We start from the raw sequence: 15,518 nt of genomic DNA, 5'->3' as shown, positions 1-15,518 counted from the left end.
GGCTGCAAGGGGGAGGAGGAGGAGGAGGGGGAGGAGGGCAGCCAACGCGGCGGTTCTCCGCTGAGCATCCCCCTCGCTGCCACCCCTGCCGCAGGAGCCGGGTTTGCGCCGGGGGAGCCCAAGCAGCCTCTGCTCCAGCGGCTCCTCAGCCACCATGCTGGACATTTTCATCCTGATGTTCTTTGCCATCATCGGCCTGGTGATTCTCTCCTACATCATTTACATGCTCTAGCGCGATGCTGGGGAGGATGCGGCTCAGCATCAGCCTGTCGGTCGGGGCATCATCCAGGTGAGGCTGCTGCTCCGCACGCTGCCAGGCTTTAATTTCTGGGAACCAGCAGGAGTCGGGGGGGGGGGGGGGGGGCTGGTGCTTTAGTGCTGTTGTCTTTGGCTCCCGCGCTCGCTGCCTGGCTGAACCAGCCGGGCCAGCAGCATCACAGCAGCTGTTTCCTGCTCGGCGCTGGAGGGGGGGGGGGGGAGGGCACCCACGTTTATTTTTCAGATCAGGCCACCTTGCCCACCGAGGCGTGCACTTGCTATTGCGGGGCCTGTTTTCTTCCTGCTGTGCTTGTCAGCTCCTACCCGTCTGGAAAAGCGACTCTCGCTGCCTTTCACAGCTCCACAACACAAACTCGGGGCTTTTGTTCCCACACGGGAGAGAGAGAAAACACGATAGGGCAGAAGCAGTAAGTGATTCTGGTTGGATCATTTCAGAGGAGGCAAAGGGGCCCCGGGGGGGGGGGGGGGGGGGTGTCTCTGCCCCCCACAGCTCTGGCAGCAGATTGCTCCATCCCTGCAGAGCGCCGGGAGATGCAGGGCTGCTGCCACCAGTGTTTATACGCTCTGCTGGTCCCAACTTTCAGCACGGCAGCGGCTCCCAGGCCCCAGTTAGACAAGCATCTCCTTTCTCTCCAACAGCAGCAGCCACAGCCTGATCCATCTCTCTTGGAGCCTTCTGGAAAAGCATTAGCCCTTCGGAGACAACATCTTTCCCAGCCAGAGAACGGGACACCCAGGACGAGCAGCTCTGGGTCAGCACCGGCACCCAGGCACGAAGCCCTGGCGGAGGGGGCTGAGCCGGCACGGAGGGCAGCGGGGTGACGGGGGGCCGGGATAGCGCTGAGCAGTGACATCCCACGGCGGAGACGCTCCCGGGATGCACAGGATGCTCCACCGGGGGTGGAGGGGGCCCTGCCCCTTCCTGTATGGATTAGCCTCTTGGGATAAGCACTTCCTAGGTCGCATCGTTTGGGTTTAATTTTGGAAAGCACCTATATTTTTAATGCAAACTGTCCAAGAAAACAGAATAAAAAGAGGGATCATACAGAAGGAGCGTGAATGTGTCTGCTGTTGTTCATGGCCTCACTGACACATGCCTCCTCGTTCACTGCCTGCAGCAGTGGGGCACAACCAACCCCGGGAGCAAAGCCCCATTCCTTGGAAAGGCGCAGCAGATCCTGCAGGCCAAGCGATGGCATGGAGGGTCCTGCTGGGAAGTGCAATTCCCTGCACCATGCGGCTTTCCAGGAGGTCTCATTGGGAGCCTGGAGTACAAGAGCTCCTCACTGAGCCTCCACATGCCCTTGACACGTTCCCTTTCCAGCCTGCTTCTGCAATCCAGACTTATGTCGCATGTTTTCCATTAATACCTTGCCCAAAGTCTCGTCCCCAGATGTTCCCTGGTGTTTACCAAGCGGCTCACGCACAGTCGTAGGTGCCGATCAGTCTCGGGCAACGGGGGCTGAGGCAGGAGCGCCCCAGCCTCGGCGAGTGCTGGAGCAGGGGCTCCCCGGGACTCGGGGGTCCTCGGGGATAGCTCAGGTCATGTCAGCATACAAAAAGGAACATTTTTATATGGTGGAAATTTCTGTGGGATGGAAAGAACATTTCAGAGCTTAATTTCCCCCAGCTTGGAGAGGCCTGGGAAAGTGGCTGGGGTCTCAGGAGGATTTTCCTTGTAGGCTGCTCTTCCCTGCTACGAAGCCTCACGTTCACCCTCGCCCTTACGCTGTCTGTCACATGCAATCGTCTTCTCAGACTGAATTTTTCACTCTCCTAGAGGACAGGATTTTTATATGGCTCGTTTCCCACAGGAATTACTTTCTCTTGTAAGCAATAAACACCTGAAATAGCTGTAATGGAAAAAAAATGATCATATGTCATTAATAAACCGTGTTCCCGTCATACCGGTGGGTGAGACAGCAGGATCTACGTCGGGCTTGCAGGTTGCACCGCCTTCTTGGGGTATTTGGGGATTTGTAGATAAGAGGAATATGTTTACTGAAAGAAGAGGGATTTCTGAGTCTGGAAACGTTGGATGTGGCCAGCGCTGCCAGCTGAGCACTTGACACCGCAGTTCCTGGTGAGCGAAGCTCCCGAGAGAAGCTCCGTGTCCGCGACCGCGCCTGCGGATCCAAACCTGTCCGCAGCGAGCCAGCCGCAGCCTGCGCGGCCCCGGGGAGGGCACGGCCAGGCTCCAAAAACCTGGAGGGGATTCTCCTCACTCCACCACCAAATACAGTCAAAAATCAGAAGCATGAAATATTCTGGGAAGAATCTCTTCAAACATAAGTAACATTCCCAACAACCTTGGCTTTGTGAGTCTGTATCTGATGTCAACATCTACAGTGATTAAGAGAGAATGAGTAATAAGGAATGTGTGGAATGGAAACTCAGCTGAGTGTGAAACCAGGAACAATAATTTTCTCTGACTATAAGTGCTCCTCTCCCCTCCGAGGGCCTTGCGCAGCTAACCAGCTATGCATAACTATCACTTCATCCATGCCCCTAAACCAGCACACTCTGCGCCCAAATGTGGCAGCTGCTTTGCAAGGCTGAGGACAGAAAAGCGACTGTATCCACAGGAGAGGTGTCTGCAGCCAGACAGCGAGCCGCAATAGCGGGACTGATGCTCCTCTTTGACAGATAGGGATTGATCTTTAGCAGCTCAAATTGCAGTTGTGTCAGGGTGAAATCCTGCCCTGGAAAGGCCTGTATTGCTACAACCGGAATTTTGCTTCTATTCCTGGAAAGATTTTATTGACAGCAGTTATAATTCAGCACCAGAAGAAAAGCAAGCGTTTTCCCAAGCGTCACTGTCAGCAGTTCCTTTGGGCTGCTGTGCTGCCCTGGGGCTCCCCACCTGGCCTCTGTTAGCCCAGCGCGGTTTAATTACGAGAGCTAATCAGGTTGGGATATTGGAAAATACAGTCGCAAAGCAGGCTGTGGGTGCCATTTTCCAGTTCAAACAAAACTGGTTTGGGAAGTACCATTTTATTGGGTTTGAACTTTGATCCTTTGTGAAGGAAAGTCCTCGTCTTGTGGAAATGCTGGAGTAAGTTTGAATGCCACAAAAATCCAAAGTTAATGCCAAATGCTGAGATACTGTATATGTAAAAAAAAATAGCAGTTATTAATAATAATTAATAATGCCATCAATATTTCACATTGGGCAGCTGCATAAAACTTGCATTCCTTAAGGGTTTGTTGAAAGACTGAACTAATGCTAGCAGAGCTGACATTTCATCTCTGTCAATTGCTGCCAGTGAATCAAAGAACTTACTCTTCCTGTAGAGCTGCACCCGCATAATGGCATTCTTTGTGATGTGCTGTAATTTATTGCTGCTGTGTCCTCAGTCCTGGGAGATGAGACACAGACTGGCAGAAAACCTACACCAATCTTGTGGTTCTTTGTGTTATAGCATAGCAAAGCATCATTACATGTAAGAAATACAATGGAGCAAGAAGATGTGGTGTTTAAAGACACCATTATTCTGAATTTCATCTATGTAGATTATTTATTGGTAGCAACTGCTGCTAATAAAAGGAAGGGATAGATAATAATCTGGACTTTAGCATTCCACATCAATCACTTCTTGACTACATTTCCCTGTTGTTGTACTCACTGCAAATCTATTTATTCTGATATTTTGACTTCATTAAGTCTGCTGGTATGTTTGGAGGCATTCAGTTCACTGACTAGTCACAAACAAATAATCTTGCATTATGCCTAATTCAGAAATGGGGAGTAGTTACAGCACAGTTCTAGTTCTGCAATATGCTTTTAAATATAACCTTCAGAACAGTCAGGAAAAAAAAAGGGATTTAAAAAGCAATTGCTAGCAGACATTTCCCCCCCCCGCCAATGAAAGGTTTCACCTCTGCCATCTACTGGTATGCTACAAAGATCCTTAACAAATTTACATTCCATATCCACTCCTGATGTAGTCAAATACTGTCTGTAACTCTACATTAAAAAATGCTGCAAGAATTTCAAACATGTAAACTTCCAAGCAAATCAGTATACAGCTGTTATCAGTTATCAGTTCATTACTGATGAAATCAGATGAGGACAGCTGAGATAAATTGGTGCCACTTTAGTTGTTTCCAGCTGCTGAGGCCAGTTGAGGATGTTTTTTCAAAGTTAAATGTGGGTATTTATAATCAAAATTTGGTCCTGAACAACCACCAATATGTTTAGAAACTGAAGTGGAGAAGAAGCCTATTTAATATTTTGAAGAAAATAGCCATATTATAGATAATACAGCAAAGTAAGTACATTTTGGTATGTTTTATGTGTTTTTGTAAGGCAACATATCAGAAAATCAAAACTTCTTATAAGTAGGAAACATTTATACGCTTTAATAAAACAGTGATCTTAGCTAATGTGCATTTAACATATGTCTTCAACTTAGTTAACTCACATAAAGGCAAATATATTTTAACAGTTCAGTTATTACACAGAGTAGTGAGATGGATTGGAAGTCTTTTCTGCTTTGTGCTTAATTTAATTACAGATGCCATCATCTGTAATTAAAGGGGGGAAAAAGCAACTAATTTTGCCTTGCTAAATCAGAACGGTTAAATTGCTTTCAGGAATTACCTCTCTGCCAAAAGTGGAAGTGCAATCTATGAAGCATTTCTGTTGCAGTGTTCTAGAGCTAACAGTCTAAGAGTTGAAGAGAGATACCCCTGGTAAACTGGAAAAATGTAGCTATGTTTCTCTAATTTATATCTGTCTTTTTCTCCTTGTATTCCCAAAAGAAAACAAAATTAGAAGATCAAACTGTTTTCAGTTCTGAACTAAGATAACATTCTTTAATTTGTGTATGCACATCAAATATGAAAACCATGTCATTTTTATTGTGTATGCAAACATACACAGTGGGAAAAGAACATAGTTTATGTTCCCAAACCAAAGACCCACTGACTGCTTCCTTGTGTGTCACATCTTGACACAGCCTCAGACAAGTTCAATATGCATAACTCTGCTATGAATACTTAGATGTCCCCCAGTATGTCCCATAAGCTTATTCAGCTGTTCTGATATGTATTTCACTCGCTTTTCTAGCCACCACTCCAGCTCTTATTGGAATAGGAATTTAAGAAATAACTGCACTGTGCTCTGTAAATGCAAAAAAATAGGAGAAAAGGAAAAAGATATCCAGCAGGAGTATAGCAAGAGTCCATAAAATCAAATGGTGTTGCTTCTCATGGTCAGGTACAGGACTTCTTTATGGAAATTAGCTTGTGCATTTACAAGATGAAACAAGTTCAGAAAGCTACTGTCCTCTTCATCACGATCCCCTAACCAAGGCAAAGAAAAACATTTAAAGTGTGATTAGTGAATCTAAATGACATCTTTGAAGATAAATCTTACCCACTCAGTGTTTTCAACAGAGGTTGAATCAGCAGCTTCTGCTTAGATTTATTAGACATCAGTGATTGCACCTGATGGTAGGACAGCTGTGAAATAACATGAGACTCTCTTCAAAACTCCTTCACCAGCTTGTCCAAAGATGGACAAGAACAATTGTGCTTTAAGACAAAAATCTGTCCTGAGCAGGCTGTTCATCTTTACAGCTTGCAATCATAATCAGTCTTGAGGTTTTTATCAAGGCTGACAAGCTGTGGACAGGGAGCAACTGCAGCTCATTGAGTTGAACAATCTGGCTGGCAGCTGCTCAGAGCCTGCATACAGAGACAGTGCAAAAGGACCTCAAGCTGCAGTGCTTGGTGGGACATATTTTAAAAGATCATTGGTTTCACTGTTCATAGCACTAGGAAACTCTTAGTCCAAGTCTCTGCAACTCAGAGAAACAAGGCAAAATTTGCACAACCACAGATTCTAAAAATATGTAAGTTCACATTGACTGCTTTCCTCTTTATTTCCAGAAACAGTACCTCCCTGCACCAAGTGATGTTTTTAGCATTCTTTGAAAAGATGCACACAATAATTAAGATAAAAACTTAAGATATGTCCTGGCTCATGGCCCTATAGACTTACCTGACAGTACTGACTGTAGCATGTCCATGATCATGTGAGCGAAAGAATTCTCCACACTCTGCAGGAAGTTATTTCTTTCCCCTGGAGTGCTGAAAACTTTGCAGACCTTCTGCATCATTTTTACTGCCCAGTCCATGCAGTACAGGTCCTTCTCACAGACCTAACATACACAGAAAAATACTATGAATGCATCCTTTGTGACGAGGATGATACTATAAAAGGCAAGATTAAATCTTAGACTTCACTACTGACAATTAAGATTCTAATGAATGACTGGATCAATTGCAGCCCTATCCTGGAAAACTGGGGCTTGCAGTGGGGATATGTAAGTTGGTCTTATTGTTGGCATACTAATGGAGGAACTTCTCTGTTTTGTCAGTAGTATTTTTCTAAATAGACCTATTTGAAAACAGAGCTGCTACTTTGCAGAAATGTGTTGGACAGAGACCACAGGGCAACAGAGTATTAAGCCTCCTGCTGGGCTTACTCCTGGTTTATAACAGTAAGTGTGAAAACAGCTTCTAGGTCTGGGAAAGCAAATCTGTGGGCAGATGGAGAAAAGGCATGAGCCTGCTCCATTCAGTAGTACTCACCAAAGCCAGGAAGACTATGAACCTCGCTAATTCAACGGTTCTCCCATTCACAGCTTTGCTAGCCATGAAAGTGAAGCAAATGCTGTTCCCGCTCAGAATAAGAAGTCGAGCATTGTTCTCCATGAGCCACTCCCGGGGAACAACTTTTGTAATAAAATAGAGAATTTTAGTGATCTCTGGACAAAAAGAAGTAATGCTAGGAAAACTATTCTGAAAGATGTGGATTTATGAATTGTCTTCAATTATTAACGAAAATTTCTGAGGAGATGCCCTCTGAAATACACTCACGGAAGAGGCTGGAGAAATGACAGTATATAAAGAATTCCTACTAGTAATACAGTTAGAGTTTTTTATAGCTTCTGTGATATAATCTCATCTGAAATAAGCTTTAAATGTATCTGTTGACAGCATTGAGTAGAATTTTGTTTTGAACAAACATTATATTTTGGATTTACATGCATTTTGGGCATGTTTGCTTAATAATGGTAACAGAAGACTAGAATTTTAGAAGTCTTAATGGAGTCTTAAAATATTTCATAATGGGGAAAGACAGCCTGAATTTGTAAACAACGCTGTGTTTCTCTCATACCCAGCTACTGCCTAACTTCCAAGTGTTACAGCTTTTCTAGCTATGCCAAGCTACTGTAAGGAATATTGTAATCAGTTTCCCAAGACACTCCCGTGTCTGAAACACACTTATTGCTAGATTTGGAGGACATGATCATACAATTCCATGGATTAATGATGAAGGCAAAAACACACCTGACAGCTCATCCACAAGACTGATGACATCATCTGCTGTCCATTCTCTAGCTTCTGTATCATACAATAGTTTAATTGCATCTGCCAGACCTTTCAGACTGGTCTCATCTGTTGGTCCTTCTATCATTTTCTGCCAAACCACATGTCCTGAGTAATATTAATCACAACTGCTATTAAATGACAAAGTGATTTTTTAAACAACGAAGGTGCAAAACTGAGCCTTAAAGCAGAATCAGATTGGGGAATTTACGTAACATATCTCTCTCTTTGTAAGGGTGAGATCTTTCCTCATCTGTTGTTTTTGTAGGAACAGTGGTAGTTGTAGCATGTATCGCAGGATGATTTGAAGAAACACTATTTTAATTATTAGGTGAAAAATAATACTTTTATTCATAGAAATAGATGCTTCTTTAAGTGGCATTCAAGCTAACTCTACCCTAAGCAGGAGAGAACAGAAGAAAAATATGCCCTTTGTAATTTCTTTGTTTGAACTATAACTTTGTATTTTATATAATATGTATAATGTGTGTGTGTGTGTATTAGTGAGGTCTGGTTAAGCAGAAAGATTTGTTTCTAGACAATATAATTACATTTCATTTGCATAAAACTTGGTTTTCCAAAATACTGCATCCTAAAGGGAAATCCCTTTCTCAATAATTAAACTTTAAAAATTAAAACCAAACTACTTGCCATCTAGAGAGGACACGGGCCCAAAGAGGATATACAGCAAGCGAGCTTGATTAACCATGGGCCATGGCTTTAAAATACGAGTCAACCAAAATGCAGAATCACTTCGGTGAATCCAGTGGTTTAACAAAACGCTACGACAGAATAGTCTTATCCGCAGCTCCAGCTTTCGGGCGCTTCCTGGTTAAGAGAATGAAGATACTATAAATCCATTAAGCCTTGCACAATGCAGATGATTAGGTTTTTTATAGAAAGAAAGAGAAAAGAATTCTTAAGACTATCCAAGTATGTCTAGGGAGATTTCATTAAATTCGCAGCTGTAACTGCCTGAGTTTGTCTCTTTTGAATATGTTGTGCTAATTCACACCATAGGTTCTATCTATGCCTGATAACCTTCTGCAGCATTCTCATGCATGTCTTCAAGGGCTCTCAGCTATGTTTTTTTTCTTACTCTGACCCTTTATTTCTGTGTTTCTGTGTTCCGTCAATAACTGGAAATAGGAGGAAATATAAATATGGCCATGTAGAAACTATTCCACAGAAATAGTCAGTTCTGTGCTAGTTAAAATGAGAATTTCTTGAAAGGCATGTATCATGTTATTGCTGCATTTCAGAAATATTAAGCATAACTTTTTACTGCGTCACTTCATTTTTATGCTGGTTCCTTTCCCACTGACTTCACTGGCACTAATGTACAGCAGGAGAGATTCAAGTTAATTTTACTATTTTGTATATACATAACTTATGCACTTGGTTGATAACAGAATAATAAGATTAAAAACCAGATACCTCTCAAGACAACTCTCTTCACCGCTGGGTACATGTCAAACACGAAACTACTTTGCTTTGCTTTTGGTTGGAAAAAACTTGTATTTAAGTATGTGAAGGCAAAATACCTGCTTTAGAACACCCACATTCTGGGTAACACTGGAGCTAAAAGAAAGGTGTACAGGTAAGGAAAGGATTAGGTGGTATAAAGCTCAGCTGAGCTAAAACATTCTCAAATCTATGTGTGTTCTGTCTGCAGTAATCAAGATCCATTTTCTGAATTGTTCATGAGAGTGCACTTTGATTTTGTAGGACTTTTGCCTACTTTGATGTTTACCCGGTCTGCTGCTGACAACTGTCTGTACTTTACGGGGTAGATTGCTCAGCTCACAGAGGAAGTTAAAAACTCGGTGACATTCTAGTTCATCCCAGCCTGCTGTTAGGATCTGAAGATTACAAAAGAAAGGGAGTGAAAAATGGACAGATTGAGCCACAAATTTAGATGACAATGCAGTTTGTTGTGTTAGATAAATACAGTCTATCCTGCAGTTTATTGTGAGAACAGATAGGGAAGATGTCATACTTGGAGTGCAGTGCCTGCAAAACTTATCCCTGATGAGTGTAGAGAAACCAGAATCTGGCACAGAGGTGCTCTGTCTTATGTAAGGATTGTACTTGAGCCTGACTGAGTCCAGAACCAAAGTCTGCTAATGGTGTGCCACATTCAGGCCCAAGATCCTATTTTTGAGCCTTACATGAAAGCATACACAGAGGTATTTGCTACGAGCACACACTTCCTGGCAAAAGTAGTTATTCGTAACTCTTAACCATGGAAGGGAAATCACGTTTGCCAAAATATGTTTTGTGTATTATTAATTATTTTAGTGCAACATGCTTGTAAAAGGCATCGGTATGCAGTTTCTCTAAGACATAACTGCATTTAAAGTGTTGACAAAAGGCCTGCACTTTTAAGACAGAATGCATGTTTGTATTTTCTTTTAAACAGAGTTACTCCCAGGTAAAGCTATCATTATGGTAATTCTAACAATTCAGAACCAAACATCTCAAGTAGTATTCGGATGTCCTTCCCTTAGTCTTTTACAATCACAATAGTCTTTATAGTAAATAGCTTGTTGATTGCTAAACTAATTTGACATTGATTTCGTTTTTATTTTTAAATCTCCACAAGCTAGCACAATTTTTCCAGCATATGATGTTTATATCCTTTTAATTTTAAACTAAACAGTCACAACTCTAGGTTCATGAATCTGAAACTGTGTAATAAGATGATCCCCTTTCCCCATATCATCTTAGATAATAAATTGCTAATCAAAATCCAGACTGTTTGGTAGTGAAATCCAGATCAAGGAACTCTCAGGAGTCAGATCACCAGCCTTAACAATCAGAAAGGAAATTCAGAGAACTGAGTAAATAAATACCTTTTTTTTTCAAGGCTCAAAACATTATACTTCCAAATAGCTTGCAAAAAATAGTGGGTTTTGATGCTTCTCAAAGAAGAATTAAGTTGGATGAGAATTATACTAATCTGCAATCTTTTTGAAAGACTAGCTATTGAAACACTGCTTACATTATAAGACTACCTTAATTTTCTTTTATATTTGTGATACTTGCCTTCTCTTCAGAATGATACTGTACCTGTAAAAATATCCCATAACACTGTAATCCTAAACAATGCAAAGGACTTGGACAACCATTAAATTTAAAACAGGAAACCTGTAAGCACAAAATACTGGTAACTTATCTTAACTCACCAGAAACTGATTCCTTTGATTGAAAACTTACTATATTCCTTGCATACATCAATACTGATTAGAGGGATTGAGACAGACTCCTTTCCCCTATTGTATAAGGAATGAGTTATAGCATCTATGTGATGGTCTAGCACTGAATTTAAAACGGGGTCCATAAGCTACTTCATATGGGTGTGCACAAGGTAGTTAAGAAAAGCAAGCCTACAGAGAGTTATGCTCTTTTACTACAAAACTTCTAGTAGTCCTCAAACTGAAGAAAAGCTGAAAACTTCTGATCTTAGAACATAAAGGAAAACATTTTCTGGGAGAAGTAGTATCTCTTATGAGCCCAGCTGAGATACCTGGGGAAAAAAAGTTTTGTGTTAAGTGATGCAAGGAAATTCCCCCAGCACTCCTTCCCACCAAAGTTATTTTCATCCTTGGTCAGATCCATGATGCAATTCATCATGCAGCATCACTAATAACATTTTAGCGCAGCTAAGAACTAGAGGGGAGAGGGAATGATCTGCTAAGGGGTTGCAGAAGGGGAATGTAGGAACTATTTAAATCAGCAATGCTGATCAGAAAAAAAAATCTTGATAAAGAACAACCTTGTGTTCAGTATGTTGTCTTAGGTTTTTTAATTTTTTTTAAAAAAGGACTGATTTCAAACCAATAAATTCATTACACTACAGAAATAAATTTCAGAAAAAGGACCGTATAAGACATATTTCCACTAACAAAAACATTTTATAGAATGGCACTGTAAGTTGAAGTGACAGTTCAAAACACTAATGAGAGAAATGTGAACTTACTTCTGAGAATATCTTGTGTATATACTTTAGCCTATCTTTTGTAGGCAAAAGAAGCGTGCATCTTTTAAGCAACAATCCTGTGAATAAAATGAATATATATGCAACTATGAATATACATACGTGGCATGTATGTTACTGAATTACCATAAGCATACACACTGTATGTATGCATGCACACACTAGTGAGAAAATGTTGTTATTGCAAGGGCAAAATGGGTAGCATAGTACAGTAAGCTATGCCTTGTAGAAGTGTTGTACACTTCTGTAGTGGCGACACCTTTTGTGGTAAGAAATCTTACCTAAGAGTATTGAAGTCTCATATGCCATAACTGTTGTTTGGTGTTGTTCTATAGTCCCTATTAGTCACAGTTGGAGCCTTTTTAAAATTATTGTGTTTGGTTTTAGAATTATAGCTGTTAAATATTGGAAATAAATGTTACTTGTTACACCTCTTTTAACAGTACCCTGGGGAACTCTGTTTTTCTCTGACATCATTCAAAATTTTTTCAAGTTGACCACATGTTCTAGAAAGAAAATATTCTAAACTGTGTTAATGTAAAACATAGCTAGGAGGTAAAATTATTTTCCTATACAAGACTGAAATGGTATGCGTTTAGGATGTCCAAGTCTGGAGTTCATTATACTGTAGAACAGCTGTTTGTTAAGCAGCAGCATTTTTTTCTAAACTACTGACAGCAAATGGGTTAAACAGCTTGATTTTCAAAAACTTGTATCACAGTGAAATATGCATCTTGTTTGTCAATTGATTCAGAAATCCCCAGAAAAGCACTTTTTTTAATTGCTAGTGTCTCAAAGAACATACAACTTTTCCAGTGTCAAAAAGTATTTTACATGTTTATCATCATTCTGAATTGAGTATTTCCTTGTTTAGAAGTATGTCAACATTCTAACATGACAGACTTAATTTATTTATCAGCCTAGGACATGATTCAAAGCTCAGTCAAGTAAATTTTCTAATGACTAGACTAGACTTTGGAGATAACTCCCTGAAGAATAGCTGAGATCATTAAGATAGCATAGCTGCAAGTAAGAATACAACCATCAGTTCTGGGGAAAATTATTTTCAATAAATAAAGTGATGAGCAAAAAGTACTGCTGCTATTTTTATATGGTAAAATGTACCCTGTGCTAAAGGGTAGTGCTGCTATCATCTATAATTCAAGTTCATTTTAAACAATGACTGAAATTCTGACTCTATTAAAAGTACTAGAAGTTTAAGTGAGACTTTTGTAATATACAGAACCTGTTCAGGCTCTCTCAACAGGAATGGATTTTTCTCATTTAGTCCAGTTTTTCCTGCTGTAAAGTAAATATTAATTTTGCAACTGACTTAACAAAAGCATTCTCTTGAGCCTTCAACTGATGAGACAGATATTGCCAGTGATCTTTATATTTTGAGTATGACATGTTTTCATTATTAGTCCTACTATAGTGATGAGTTCACACAGCTATAGTTAAATAATGCCCTAATCAATGTTGACTTTTTTACACAATTTTAGGGTTTCAAGCTTAATTTTAAAAATAAAACAAAAAGTAAAATTATTCTTAAGATATCTCAAAACCTACATGGATTGCTTACTGTAAGAGATCTTTAGTCCAGACAACTTTAACTGCATTGCTTTACTTACCATTCTGCATCTAACCTTGACATCACTTTATCTCTCTGTCAAATTAACTTTTTTTTTTTTTTTTAAACCAGGTAGGTAAGGCTAAATCTATATGGATCGAATTAGGATTTAATTTGCTTCTCTGATAGAAAAATGTTTATAGTGGGTGAGTGAAGAAAAACTGGTGTTCAAGATGCATAAGAAAGAATGCATCATTTGAGTGATACAATGAATGAATTTAAAACAATCTCTTTTTCAAATTAGTACATAAATTAAAAAGCAAACAGCTTTGAATATGAGGACGTACAGTGTTTTTCACTGTGATCAGCATTACATTATTTTGACCTAGATCTTATGCCAAAAGAGGAGTGAGCAGGTGAAAGAAAAAGTGAATCTTTCACCTAGCAAGAGTTTGGTTAGCACACAGTTCACCAAGACAACAAGAGTGCAGACATTTTCTCATTGTCCTTCATCCCTAAGCTAAGGGTGAGAGGAAAATGTACTCTTCATGTCCATTTCAGTCCTTGAACTCCGATACAACGCTGTCAAGGAGAGTACTAATCAGTGACAACTGTGATAAAACTTTGTGATAAGCATACTTTTCTTAGAAATGGAATGTAATCTGCAGTACGTCTCGAAGAAACTATCAGACAAGCTTTCTGATGGCAATGGTTATTGGTCATTCTAGAATTAAGCTGGATTTAAGTACTGCAGCTGAGTTTCCCAGACTGAGGAATGCAAGCTACTCCAAAGTGATACACGAAGGCAGTCTGAACAGCCAAATTCCTTCAGCTAATGTGGGGGCCTGGGAGTCTTGGTTTCTGCTACAGTTTCCAGTGGTGGTGTCCAAACAAACTAAATTTGGAAAGACCTCATACAGAGAACTGATGAATCTCCTGTGTAATGCAGTTACTCTGTCCAACCCGTGCTTGCTGCTTAATATTAAAAAAATAAATATGGAGGAGGCAGAACATACATTATTTTGTCTATAACTTAGAGTTTTGGAATCATTTCAGGTAATTTTTTCCCCCAGTTAATGGTATGAGAGTAGGCTATTTGGCATGGGGAAGAACTTCACTTTCATAGGGAGCTGCAGAAATGATTTGGATGATTTCTCAACATTTTACCATTATCAATCAATACATATCGCAGAATAATCCTTTTAAGTGAGTTTGGTTCTCCTCTAAGTGTTATCATGTGCATTAAAAGATCACCTAGAGATTTGTAGTGCTCTAATATACTGGATCCTTCTCTCTTCCCGGGTAGCTCAAGGTTATGAAAGTCTTGCAATAAAAGCCTTCGGTTTCCTGACGGGGTTGAGATGTAATTAATTAGGCGGTTGCTGATAGTTTTCGACACCATGCTCAGCATGCTGATATCCTTCACTGAAAAATCAAAACCCAGTATATTTGTAAATCTTTACTTCAAGAAAAATGCTGATCAGTACTCAATAACTTTACCTTACTTCAAAGGAAATAAGATTTATGAATAAAAGAAAATTTAACTACGGTCTTTGCCAACAGACACATAATTAGAGATGTACAGATTTAACAAATACTCCTTATACATTACAAGCAAAAAGCACTCTTCAGATGGTCTATAACTGCCATTTTTTTTGATCATGTGCCTCTTCATACATTCAAGCTGAGAACTCAGAGAAAAAGTCACATATTGTCTTCAACTAGCAAAAAAGGCAAAACATTTTAAATAAAAATAGTTCTTTCTACTTGGAAAATTTTGGCAGTAATTTTCATATCCTGGCAGCAATACCATTCTCAGATTCTCACCTGAGAGATAATCCAATACCATTTGAAAGATCTCTAATGGCAGTGTTTTAAAATACCCAAGTGTTGACAGAGACTGTGAATCTGAGTCCAAGATGTTGCAGCATTGTTTGGAACGACGGTTCCTGTGCCTGTTTTTGCGGTTGGGAATCAAGGTGTAGCTAGTCCTTGCAGTGGATGTCATCATTCTGTTAGTGCCATAAATCTGTCCTGAAGAGAAAACATAAAAGTCATATTTTTGGAGGACAAAAGTATTAACTCTATTGTAGCTACACTAGTGGAGAATTAAAATCTTGTTACATACACAGGATAAATTTTAGTTTGAATTTAATGGCATGGTATGTAATTTACTGAATCATTTTCTAAATCCATGTCTGAAAGAAGAAAATACCCAAATGAGATCTTGGAGGAGCAAGAGAAGGTGAAGTCACTGGGGTATAAAGT

General features: G+C 40.1%; 1 protein-coding gene across 1 annotated transcript; it reads right to left on the bottom strand.

Moving 5' to 3' along the window:
• Positions 1-5,473: 5,473 nt before the first annotated feature.
• Positions 5,474-15,258, bottom strand: FBXO47 (F-box protein 47). The gene is made up of 10 exons (XM_062595830.1): positions 15,078-15,258; positions 14,505-14,675; positions 11,663-11,739; positions 10,753-10,830; positions 9,434-9,542; positions 8,332-8,508; positions 7,642-7,788; positions 6,880-7,022; positions 6,287-6,446; positions 5,474-5,586 (listed from the first exon to the last, which is right to left on the bottom strand). The coding sequence occupies exons 1-10, from the start codon at positions 15,256-15,258 to the stop codon at positions 5,474-5,476; spliced, it is 1,356 nt and encodes a 451-aa protein (XP_062451814.1).
• Between the last annotated feature and the right edge of the window lie 260 nt (positions 15,259-15,518).

Source organism: Rhea pennata, chromosome 26 (genome assembly GCF_028389875.1).
Source record: "Rhea pennata isolate bPtePen1 chromosome 26, bPtePen1.pri, whole genome shotgun sequence".
In the NCBI taxonomy this organism is placed as follows: Eukaryota; Metazoa; Chordata; class Aves; order Rheiformes; family Rheidae; genus Rhea; species Rhea pennata.
The sequence above is the reverse complement of the archived record's forward strand: the minus strand, read 5'-3'. Positions and strand labels throughout refer to the sequence as shown.

What these genes read in the sequence shown, in the direction of transcription:
- FBXO47 (XM_062595830.1), bottom strand. Translation starts at nt 15,258, where the DNA reads ATGACATCCACTGCAAGGACTAGCTACACCTTGATTCCCAACCGCAAA. An exon ending in GTTATGGGATATTTTTACAG is followed by an intron (nt 9,543 to 10,752) that starts GTACAGTATCAT and finishes TGTAATCTTCAG; the next exon opens with ATCCTAACAGCAGGCTGGGA. An exon ending in AGTTGTCAGCAGCAGACCGG is followed by an intron (nt 8,509 to 9,433) that starts GTAAACATCAAA and finishes TCTCTTAACCAG; the next exon opens with GAAGCGCCCGAAAGCTGGAG.